At 38.8% G+C, this 13,161-nt stretch overlaps 1 protein-coding gene across 5 annotated transcripts in view; it reads right to left on the bottom strand.

Annotated features, from left to right (window-relative positions):
• INPP4B (inositol polyphosphate-4-phosphatase type II B) overlaps positions 1-13,161 on the bottom strand; it is a 337,675-nt gene that overhangs the window by 183,817 nt on the left and 140,697 nt on the right. For all 5 annotated transcript variants that reach the window (XM_082281863.1, XM_082281864.1, XM_082281862.1 and 2 more), the window contains one exon: positions 975-1,093. In XM_082281863.1, coding sequence (XP_082137989.1) covers positions 975-1,093 — 119 coding nt within the window. The remainder of the gene's footprint in view (positions 1-974; positions 1,094-13,161) is intronic.

The following is a 13,161-nucleotide window of genomic DNA, read 5'->3' on the forward strand; positions in this document are numbered from 1 at the left end:
AATGCATCAACTTCTATTAAAAAAAATATATATATAGTTATCTATTCATATTTTGCACGACATCATTCCAGACAGTCTGCAATGAAGGATCCTGATCAGATACAAGATATTTGAATTAAGCAGTTTCAGGATGGTTGAGGGCTGAAACCATAATAATTTAATTAGTAGTTGGTTGAAAGTAATCACACAAAGAGCTCGTGAAATATTCTCATTGTATTTAACAGTTAAAACAAGCCTCTGATGAAATTGTGTGTGTGTGTTTACAATGAGACTTCCCTGCTCTTAATGAGTCTCTCCAGTAAGTTAAGTAAGTTACACCTACATTGCTCACTCTTCATTTTCTCTGAACCATTTTTGCTGTTTCTGACACCGATGCTTACAGGGCAAAGTGCGGACTAGCAAAGCAGCCTCAGACAACTTTTGTTGTAATGTGTGATGCAAGTTATTAATTATGTTACATAAAGTCACAGACATTACGTACACACATTCTTTTCCCAAATTATAGACACAGGGTAGTATTTTTCAAATTGCAAAAGCATCAACTCTCTAATGGAAAAAATAGAGCAAGAAGCAAATAGGATAACACACCACATAATACACTTACGTTTTTCTGCAATTTAAAAACACTTTCCAAACTTGCTGTACTCTTAATTCAGCTTTATTTTGTATTGCCTTGTCCCTTCATGAGAGCAACCATTCCCTGTTTCATTCTGAACTTATGTCTGGAGAACTGGAATATTCTTCATGCCTCTACTTGGAACAACAGAGCTTTCATGAAAAGCCAAGTTAATTTCTGTTTATCCTGGTTAAATGCCAAGAACTACAGCACACTTAGGTATGCTTTACTAACTGCCAGAGTGTGCTTGTCTTACCCAAGACTATGCACTAACTTGTTTTATTCCTCATTCACTTTCTAAGGAAGAAATGAGCGATACATTAATCAAACATGTTAATTGAATAAGAAAGACTCTCACCTCCACGATTTCAGTGCTTGAATACCGCGTCAAAATGTGCTCTGCTGGATGCACCACTGAGACTTGGATAAACGTATTTAGCTTCCGATCACGGGTAGCAGCCACAAGATCCTTGCATGCTGGAGACAGTACAAAATAAAAATAAAATACTCAAAAGCAAACTCTGGGAAAATGCTGTCACAGGCACAGGACAAAGCAGACCATGCTCCGGCTCCAGATTAAATCTCCGGAGACAAGTCGATTTAACAGAGGAAGTCCCTTGGAAGTAACCTACAGAAATAGGAAGTCACATGCTGCAGAACTGAGCTGAGATCTCATTTCCACTAAAAATACTTGCAGCTTCTGCAAAGCTCCCCGTCAGGGGCTCATCAGCTCCAGTCCACAAGCGTGCGTGCGCATATACGCACACTTACACACGCTGCAATAGTAGTTAATTTTACATAAGCACTCACTTAATTTGCCCACAAAATCTCTCTTAGCAGCCTTATTGGATCCTTTCTTGTCTGACAATTTTCCCAGTTATATGACCGTTTCAAACACGTTCTAAACCAGCTAATTGCTATCAGTAGTTAGGTTGGCTTATAGAGCTTGTTACTACTTGTGAACTTAGCAGAACTAGTTCTCAGGTATATATCTACATAACTAAAAGCAGACAGCAACATAACCAATTCTTTCATCAGTGACTGGTATATAAATGGGAATTGCATTCTGCATATATAGCATCATTATTAAAACTCATTCTACCTAATAGAGAAATTCAGTTCTGGTTTAATAATTCATTTTTATCCTGGGCTTAGAGCCATGCAGGTGACTGAGATCATTCTTTAGACCAACACACCTTGTGCCCTCAAACTGAAAGGGTGAAAGCACTGAAAAAAAAGGAGGAGAAAATGAATAAATAAATGCACCATTAGCTGTTCCACAGAAGGGATGCAGATTAATGGGACATGCATTGGCTCAAAAGCAAAAACCATCCACCTTTCATTCTTCCCTAAGGAATATACAGCAGTGAACACTGCGGTGGGATCTACCCACAGCTTTCTGCAGGGTAACAAACTACCCTGGGATCTCAGAAGCTTGAGGCAAGCAAAGAAAAGCCTTCTGTTTCAGAGAGGGTAATTGTCAAGAAAGAGCTGAGGGTATTTTCTATGAGCCACTGCCTACCAAGGGCTTCCTCAAGTGCAGCTGACCTTTAACTTTTCAAAAGGTGAGTCAGATTATCCTCACAGCAAGCGAACTTGCTCTGATGAGAAGCCAAGGCTAGAAAAACTCTGATATGTACAAAAGACCAACTCAGCTTGTTTTGTACCTTTTTTTTTCCTTTGGGCTTGAACCTGCTGTTGGAGTAAATAAAAGGAAAACTGGCTGAAGCTTTTTTACCACTCTTTTATTACAGTTAAAAGAGACAGGGAGACAATTAAATCTAACCTTCAGGGATTAAAATTTTTGCTTTAGTCCAAATTGCTAATACATAGTCTCAAACTGACCCTGTTATAATTTGGTAGAAAAAGTGGGATAAGCAAAAAAAGTTTCTGCATGATGCAATCTTTACGAAACAGCTGATGTAACAGCATCAGGCTCAAATAGCAAGTTGCCAGCAAGTCTTTGCTGATAAGACTCGCCATATTATTAAAATGACTGAATATTAGCACTACTTGACATCACCTGAAAAATTACATAAGTAGACTTACTGAAACGCAGTTGCCAAAGCAGACACCTTTTGACATTATTTGACATTACTTGACTTTGTCCTCTCTAGAGCAGATCAAAGAAGTAGTAGAGGATCACTGAGATTTCCAAATACAGCCATTTCTCCCCACAAAACCTGATCTCATGCCACCATACAACCCTTAAATATTGCACTCTATAATAATTTTTTTAGAATGTAGCACAGTTTCAGAGGAATGGCAAGAGAGCTCATGTTCACTATCAGAAGCTGGAACAGAGAGACAGTCACATTTTTCACACCCACCACAAAGGAAGGCTAGCCAGCTCACAATTCAATGAAACACAACCAAAGAGAGAAAAACAGAGAGACACAGACACTTAGGAAAAATAAAATTAGATCCCCAAAAAACACTACCAGTGACTCTGGCAAGAGCCCTACAGCTGAACTCTTGCAAAAAGTACTAGTGCATGATGAATGGAGGTAAAAGCCACACAAATAATAGTTTGATCTACTTGTGGATTGTCTCAAATACGTTATCTAGATGTGACTGAATCTTTTAGCTGCCAAGAGCACAGGCTTTTATCTTCTTGAGAAACCTTTAACAACAGGAATAAGATTTGCACTAAGTGGTCACCACCTTGGTGTTAGCTGAGCATAGGAGACAATTTATTTCTGTGACAGTACTGCAATCCAGTCATTAGATCATTTTTCTTGTCTAAAGGTGGCTTAGCAGCATGATCTTGAATTTCATTGGATAGAGCTGACAGGAAAATAACTCATCTGCATATCTCCAGTAGGGAGGATCAGCACAAAGCATCAGAACTCTTTGGGAGACACTGGTGCAGAAGGATAAATGAAATTAAATGAAACCTGCATCTACTTTGATGACAGTGTTATTTATCTCTATTGTGACACTGGGCTACTGCTGTTCACAACTCGCGTTTCAGTCAGAGAGGATATTCAATAAAGTTGCCCTGGTAAAGAACACAGAAAGCTGTCTGTTTAAGCCACGGTGCATCACTTCCCTTCAAAACAGCCCAAATGAAAAGTTTAACAAAAGGATTACTTTTAAGCTGACGCCAAAGAATAAAACTTGTTATATCCTGTTCACAGCCTGGCAAGCTTTACAGCCCCATGCTGCATTATTGCCCTTTGAACTATTTTACTATCAGTATCTCTGAAAATCTTAGGTCTTCAAAGAAACAGACCGGACAAAGTGAAACATTACACAGTTAGGAAAGCAGACCAGCTACATGTTATATATTTAAACGTGTGTTAGGTATTATTGGCATACTACTTAAACAGAAACTGATGAAAACGCAAGCATTCTGAGGCTGTTTCCTTAACTGAGAATGTAACACCATGAGAGCAGGTAACAACAGGTAACAACATCAATGCACTTTCCACCATAACCTATGCCCCAGCAGACCACAGGTCAGGTTACTTCTCAATACTTCACCATGTCTGAATTAATTCTGGAAAAATTCATCAACAAAACTCAGTGAAATGAAGTGCCAGCTTGTACTTACATGCCAAAAGTATGTGAATCTACTCATTGTGACTGTTGACTCAGTGTGTAAAAGCTTGAGTCATCCATTCCCCTGGTGATCCCACCACTGCTGAGCCTATCAGCATACAATGAATGTTTAAGGAAGAACTGCATTAGGAGTAAGTTATACTTTAATATCAACAAAGAAAAAAGTTAAGATAGCAGGAAGAAACAAATCCTTTACTGATATTTCACTGTTCTCTGTGCTGCACTGACATGATGGCTGTGCTCTTTGTCCTTTTGTGTGTGTGCCCATGTAAAGAAGTGAAAGACTGGTTACTGTTTCCTCATGGGATCTTGGGGGATTTTTTGAAAATGTTACTTCTAGAGGAAGAGAGTACAAAGAGAAAAACTAAAAAACTCAATTACTATATAACAATAAGAAGATAGGAAACAAACAAAAAAACCAGCCAATCGAACCCCAAAATAGAAATAGTCTGGAGATTCGTCATCTACCTTCCCTGAAACTGTAACACTTCTGCCCAGGCACTCAGTATCTCTGCTCCAAGCACAAAGCCCACTAGAGCCAAAATAAATTAATCTGGTAGAGAAATAGGGAGATGTAGCATCTCCCAGAACTGAAAAAGATCCAGTAGCTAGAACAAACCACATGGGCAGTGGGAATGAAAGACATCCCCAGTTCAGAGTTCACAGAGTTGTTTGGGAAATGAGCCAAGGAGGAGACCAAAAATTGGGAAATAGCATTGAAATGGAATTGCTGTTTTTTCTAGTGAGAAAAAATACAGTATATTGTCTTCTCATACTCTGGATTCACACAATGCATGTATTAGCCTACATGACAGTTTCCAAGGTAGCTCTTTCTTTAACCAGTAACAGAAACATCATTTCCCACAGCTTCATTCCTTCTCATATTCCAAACCAAAACATATTCCAAGGGGATGGCTAGGAACAGGAATGAACAACATAGCCCTGTTATCTCCAGGGCACGCTATTTGGTACGCTATCAAAACAACAGAAAATCAGTAGTGTCTGCAGACCAGGGGCATGGGAAAAGCCTGTGTCTCACATGCACATATATAGGCGAACATAATGTTCAAATTTTTATTCATTTCATTGACAATGCAGCAGCATTATTATCCCAAAGCAACTTAGTTTATAAATAATAATGTACAGTCTGTCTCGATAAACGAATTAAGTAAGGTGTAGCTACTCCTCAGTGGGCAAAAGGACATGTTAAATGAGGGAACACCACACTCAGACCTGTGCTACCAGCAGAGCACTGAACAGGACACAGTTTGCTTTCCTCCACCCTGGAGGGGGGGGGGGGGGTTGGGAAGGGTAGGGAGGTGTAAGAGAAGAAAGTGCACACCACCACTGCTTCTGCCTTTGCTGAAAAGGAATACCTTGATTCAGCAACATGCAAAATCTTACGAATAATCCAATTTTGGAACATATAGGAAAGCTTTGGCCGTACTTTTGAATTAAGAGTGCAAATGCAACTGCGAGAGGGCTGAGAACTGAACAGCAGTGTGTTCTCTGCGTGGCAAAACATGCCTGAAAGCAACCGAGATGAACATTTGAGGATGGGCATTAGCACAGAATGGTGTTAATAAGCACACCTGCTATTGCTCCATATTCACGGTGTCCTGCAGTGGTAGGGAGGAGAAGAGATATCCAACAGGCGGGAATTGTGCAGCAAGATTCCTTTATTTAATTGTTTTACAACTTTTTATAGACTTTTTTCTTCATAGTCTAATTGGTTAAAGGATCAGCCACCCCATAGGGCGATTGGCTAAAATCCTAAAACCTCCATTGTCAAAATATTTTCCTACTGTACCATAAACAAAGCTTTGCAAGGTTGCAGATGTTCATAGTTTATAGAACTCTACTAATATCTTCCGTGAGAGATAAAAATACCTCACGGGACTGGAAAGAAGCAAGAGGAATTCTTGCTAGCTGCATATTTGTATCCACACTCCATAATAAATCTCATTAATTGGTTTATTATAAATACTTCTGGGGTGTCCCATTCCCATGCCAGCAGGAAAGCTTCAGTTTGCTGATGGGGACAGAAAGGGACAGAAAGAACAGAGAAGTTTCTCCCACAATTTGCAATGTGGACTCCCAGAACAATTCACCATGCAACACTAAATGTCAAAGGGTGAGGCCACAAAAATTGTAATGTCCATGTTATCACAAAATGAGGGCACAGCTACGTAGCCATGCAAGAGCTACGCATTAGAAGGGACACTCTTTAATATTGTAGTGGCCAAAATAGACGCTCAGATTCAGGTGAACTCTACAATGAAAAGAAATGCTATGGAACAGAAGAATACATTTGGAGCACATATACAAATAAGTAAAGATCCACTGATTTTTACCTAAGAAGTTATTCAAGATCGCTGTTCCTGTCTCTGGGGATGAGACGCTTCTATAAAAATAATGTATCTGTTCTCTGGAACATACAGCTGGTTGCTAAAGTAACCTAGTTATATTTTCAAGGAAATGCACGTACATAAAACAATTAGTACCCTTCAGGGACGTCTGCAATAAATAGCAGAAGAAAATTTCTACCAACAATCCAAGGAGAAAGATGACAGGGAAATCTTACCAAATGAAGCATGAAAAAGGCTATCTTTTATGGCATTTCTGCAAGTACAGGTTTTGGGGGAATAAACCCCCACAAACAATACTAGCAGTACTAGCAGTACAAACAATACTAGCAGTACTAACTGTAAATAATATATCAATATGCTGCCCAGAAAAACATCAGTCATTACCCACTTAATTTGCAGCTAAAAGAACATGATTATTTATGAGTCATTGAAATAAGATACACATAAATGATTCTGGGGGGAAATGCTGTATGCTGATGGAGGGTAGGGATAAGTGATCATGGCCACGAGTTGAGATGCCAGCTGCACTCATCATCTTATTTGCAGATGAAGTGATAAATCTGGTTAGAATTACCACCATGACAATCAGAAGTGATCTCTTTCAGAGTAAGGCCTGTGTGAGTGTGGGGGGTGTAGCTGCAAAGGAGCTTTGATCCCAGCTCAGGTGATGGAGTGTGAATGCCAGAGTGGCTCCTGGATGGTCAGAAGGAAGGTCAGGGAAGTTTCCTTAGCAATGCCATTTCCTTAGCATTGTCATTGCCAGTATTTTCTGAGCAGGGGTTTCAATTCTTCTGACATGCTAGAACAGGCCTATTTCCTCTTACAGCTCTGCTATTTAGCCTGGACAGCCCCAGATACTTAGGGGTTTAAGTATGATAGATGCAAGAGGCTCAGGAAACAGGCTGACTGGATCAACACACAGCTCATAGGCATCAAATCTGCACTGCAGGAGTGAATGCACGGTTACACGTGTTAAGTACCCATCCAGAGCTATTTGCATTTGTTGTGCATTGATCTGCCACTACCATCAGACAATCTGTTCCAGCACATTCACACTCCTGCTCCAGCTTTATTTACAGTTGTGGAGAACTGAATTCTATAATCTCTGTGCTGTACACTTCAGCTACACAGCAGCAACAAGAAGAGAACTTCCAGCTTGGCTTAGAAAAGCTGTTTCCTTAAGTAATGAAACAAACTGCTTTTGATCAAGATTTTAAAACTCTTTTAATTTTTGGAAATGTGCCTGAGAATATGTATCTGTTATCTCTTTCAAGTAATTACAAAAACAGAATTTTTCCCAAAAAGACTCCATTTCCTTACTGAGCACACTGTGACTCTAACAGCACAGAAAACTCCCTGGAGATGCTGCAGTATTCTTGTGACAGAAAAGCAGATCTCTTGCTGCTTGCTTTAGATTCTCAACTATCCTCTTTACCTTCTGTTCAAAACTATTCTACTCATGGCACCACCACTTAACGATATTTAGACTCTGACCTTCAGTTTTCCAGTGAGAGAGATGAGAAAGAAGGGGGGAGGGGGCAGGGGGGAAAAGGGCTTGAAGCCTTACAAAACTTGCTACACACTATCACATTCCAAAATATTATCATATCAAAATCAATTTTGATACTGCTATTCCAAGGCTGCAATTTATTTTGGTGTTGTTGCTATTTCAGAATACCACAAAAGGGCTTAAATCTCATGGAAACAGAGCTAAATGCCATTTCCTCTTTCACCTTTTCCTAGTACTGTCATATCAAGTATCTAATGAAGAAGTAATCTTGCTGTAATTTCTTCCACAAATTTATCACTACCCAAAAAATAGAGCAGTTACGAGTTTAAGTACCAGATGAAGAATCAGAAGAGCTGCAAATAGTAAGCAGACTTCCATTTTTCTTTGAACTATGACCTTCTTTATACCATAAGCTCACAGAAAACAACTAGAACCTATAACAATTTCTTTCAGATTTTATAAATAAAATATATTCTGCTGATTCCTAATATTTTCCATCTCTTTGGAAATAAAATACATGTAAAAAATACACCAGCAATACCACAAGAAGATGAAAAAAACCAAAAGTGCCAAGTCTAAAAGTTTTCAGTCTGCCACATCTGTTTTTATTACAACAGCATGCATTGCTTCCTTTGACATGAGCATTTATTTACTGCTGTACAAGTTGTCAAGTGCAGCATTACATGGGTTTGATCCTCAGTGTGCAGTATTACTTTACAACACTGTAGAGACAGGATTTTTCTCTTATGTAAAGAAAATTCAGCTGTTGCTTAGCCTGGCTCCAAATCCATGCCCCCATACACATCTTCACAAGATACTTTCAGGCTTGGCGAGGAAAAAAGCTCCCCTTTCTAAACAAAAGCAGACAGTCAAGCAACACAGGCCAGCAACTACAGCAGACAAGAAGGTTCAGCAAGAGCTCTAAACAACCTGAAATCTTTAAGGATACGTCTTTGCTGCATAGCAGCTGCTCTGGCTTCTGGGTGGAAGTCCAGCTACCGGAGCCCAGCCCTCATGAGGGAGTGATCCACCTGGAGCTGGGACAAGATGCCACCCAAACCAGCTGATGTTAACATTGACTTGAGTACACCTAAGAAATGCTGCAGCTTTAGAGGCTGCGTTAAGGATTTTTTGTAAAGTTCTCTGGAGCCAGCTTTGTAATTAATTGTAAGCTAATTGATGTGTGGGCACAGCTCTGATGCCCATGAGATTCTGCTGGTGAATAAAACCATTAATTCCTTCATTAAGTAAAAATGTTACGTAGTAAAGGTAATCAAATCAAGATGCCAGGACAAGAGATGCAGTAGGGACCTGTATTAACAACAGTAAGTCACAAAAGAAAAGACAGGCAATAATAAAAGCAAAGCTGTAGTTCTACTGTGTTACTAAACAGCCTTAAGATTCATCTGTATGAGAAGAACTGTGTTCCTTCCTTTCATTGTGCCAAGAAAGGGGACAAGAAAGTGATGTAGTTTTAACTTCACAAATATTAAAAAAAAACCAAAACCAAAACAAAATAATTTTAAAACCCCACCAAAACCACCTCCTCAATATACTCTAAGGGAAGACAGCAGGAATGTTTGAGCCCTTTAGTACTCTACATGTGTAGTGCTGAAAAGAGGTAAAATATGGCCTTTAAAAAAAAGTAGGCAGTGTATGATTTTTCTTTTTTTAACCCCCCACTCTGCTGGGATCCTAAATGACAGGCTGGTTCACAACTGGTTCTCACTGCATAGGGTCTGATGTTGAAAACGACTAGTGAGACAGGCTAAAATGATGGTCCTTACAGAAAACACAATTCGAAGCACTGACTAATCCCTCCAATATGCCAGAGGTGACCTTTTAGCAAAACAAAACCTACACTCTGACATGTTTCAAAGGAAAGCAGACTAAAATGTACTTCAAAGACAAGGCAAAAAAGAGCAAGACACACTTTTAATCAAAGTAGAAAATAGATTTCTGCAATCCAGAACAATCACTTTTAGCCCAGTAATGATTAAATTTCTTGGTAGGAAAATGCTTGATAAATTTTAAATAATCTGCATTCAAGCTGCAATTGAAAGGAAAAGATGTTCTAACATAAGTAAGCTTTGTTTGAAAAGGCGGCAGTTCTGGATTAATACCTAAATTAGAGGTCCAAATAAGAGACAATGCTTAACTCCTGAGCAGTGGTAGGGAGGAGAACAGGCAGGAATTGTGCAGCAAGATTCCTTTATTTAATTATTTCACAACTCTTTTATAGACTTTTTTCTTCATAGTCTAATTGGTTAAAGGATCAGCCACCCCATGGGGTGATTGCCTAAAATCCTAAAACCTCCATTGTCAAAATATTTTCCTACTGTACTATAAACAAAACTTTGCAAGGTCGCAGGTGTTCATAGCTTATGGAACTCTACAAATATCTTCTGTGAGAGAGAAAAATATCTCACAGGACTGGAAAGAAGCAAGAGAAATTCTTGCTAGTAGTATATCGTATCCACACCTGAGAGGATTTCGAAGCAGTCATTCTGGCCAATAAATTATGATTGCTTTAATAGCATGGGACCTGCACGAGATAACAAAGTAAAACTTCTTCACAAGGAATTTTAAAAAAACCACATATTTGTATTTTTTCACATAAATGACAGAGTCCAGAAATCATAAAAGTGCACAGGTCAAGGGTCATGTCAGAGGACGAGCTTCAAGGAATCCATCTCCCATGAGGATCCTGTATTTGTTTACTTGAGCATTCTGAAGGAATAACCTTTACTCCTAAAATTCTCCAAAAAATGTATCTCAGCCATGAGAAACCTGGTGGTACAGACAAACAGCCTTCTAAAAAGTACAGGGTGAAATACACCATAGTGACTGTAGCTGTTGTGATCACCTAGATGTTATTTTAAAGTAACAATTTTAAAGCAGCACATACATATCTGTTTGCAGTTTCTTCAAAATCAACACCAAGCTCATTTCCCCTCCAAGATACTGGCTCATAATTATTACTCTAAACATTCAACTCTGAAGTTTATATTTTGAGGAAGATTTTAAAGGGGAGACATTAATGATTTCTACAAAGGAGTAAGGCCCAAGCCAGAAAATTTGATCCTTATACTATAAATATATACTAATTTGATCCTTATACTATAAATATATACTCTCATTTCCAGCAGAAGTTTCTTCAAGGGTGAAAAATGGCTATTTACACACAACAATAATATGTTTTAAACTGCCTTAATTTTGATGTGCTGACACATGTAAAGATATAGCTGACTTCTTCACAGAGATATAATTTTAAATTATTTCCACTCTTTGTATAAGGAAATATTAGTTATATTAGTTAAGGATTAAAAGGAAACAAAAAAAAAAAAAAAAAAAAAAAAAAAAAGGAAAAAAGAAAAAAAGTCTTTTCTATGTCTCTGTAGAGAGACTCCCTGGCAGATTTGAGATTTAAATCCAGAATTACCTAGGTATTGCAGCTCTTCATCTCAAAGTTGAAAACAGTGCTAGCCCACTTCAGTTTTTAAAGCAGTTCATTTACAATCCTACAGCCAACAATCTTCAGCTTCTCAGGTGTGAAGAATTCTCATCTTCAAGGAACACTAAGACCAAATTCTTCTTAACCCATCGTAATGAAATTCTACACTCTTTCAATCTCTCAGAAATCAATCTTAAAAAAAACAGGATTCCAGATTGAAGCTTTAGCTTGTTTTGAACATTGGCACGAGATTGAAGTAAATTTTAAAAATGCTTCTTTATTACTTATCAGTTTTATATTCCACAGGCAAAAACCATTCTAAAAAAAACAGTAGATCATAATAATTAAAGTGTCCATAACTGGACTGGAAAATTTATTAGCCACAGAATGTTGGGGTAAAACAATGAAGAAAAGCATTCTTAAGCTTTTTGTTTGTTTTCAGTAAAGCACCTCAGGTCAGTCTGCCAGTCATGCTGCATTTAGTGCTGTGTGGGATTTTGTGCTGCTACATTTAGGAGAATTCCAATTTTCTCAGGCCCTGCAGGAGAACCTCATTTTTGTGTCAAATCTCACTGCAGGACATGCACTTCAGAGTTTCCAAAAATAAGTACATCTGTAACTAATGTGTTCAAAAGTGGAGGATGACTTTAGTCTTCTATTAATTAGATGTTTTTCTATTTATGTAACTGCTGTTTCCACATACAAGGATTAAAAACAAGTCCATTGGGAAATGTTTTATGACATGAAAGTATTACTGCAATTATTTCTACAGGCATATTCAGAGATGTATTTAACAAGTGCCATTGAAACATGTTCAGCTAACGCAGCAAAGTACCATTAGAGTCAAAAAAGTCAAGAGCTATCAGTTTTGAGTTATTAAAAATGTTTTCAGTTAATATATTATTGGCCTAACAACACACAGTTCCTTCATTTTTTGTTTAGTCATTAACATTCTGCATAAGAAGCACCAACTCTTTGACTACTATAACCTGTAAATAATTTGCTTGCTTTTTGTCTTCCAAATAATCTCTACCCTTTTGGAATTATGAGGTGACTTTACCTTCACAGAGAAAGATACACAAGGAAAGAGATGGGCGGAATTCTCCAGGCAATTTTTCATGAAGTGTTCTAGAGTCTGGGCTAAAGCTTAGAAATGACCAAGTGTAAAAAGTGACAGTAAAAAAGTTAAACATAAACTCACAACAAGCCAGAGATATTCACGAGTGGGTTTTAAACCAAATACTCTTTGCCTCCACACACCTGCTACCTGGCTTTGGAGGTATTTTAAGTCCCCAGGCATTTACGCTTTGAACTGTAAGAGGTCCCTACACACCTGCAGGTTGGCTCCTGGGCACATCCCGACTGTCTCAGCCCTGATGACATGGAGCAGCTTCAAGCCCACCTCTGGCCCTGTCAGGATTTGAAAACCACACACCTCTCCTGACAGGCTTGGGCTGGCAGGCAGTGGCAGGGCACAGCTGCTCGTCCGCATTCTGCAGAAACATCGCTGCTGATTTCGTTCACAACACACCTGGCAGGGCGGCTGAAGGAGAAATGGTGCCAGTGCCTCTCTTGATTCAATTGAGCACTGGACCAGAAAGAGGTCATACACGGGGCAGACCCACAGGTTTAGCATTCTGCCCACCTC

The sequence above is a fragment of the Coloeus monedula genome (assembly GCF_965178545.1).
Source record: "Coloeus monedula genome assembly, chromosome: 5".
Taxonomy (NCBI): Eukaryota; Metazoa; Chordata; class Aves; order Passeriformes; family Corvidae; genus Coloeus; species Coloeus monedula.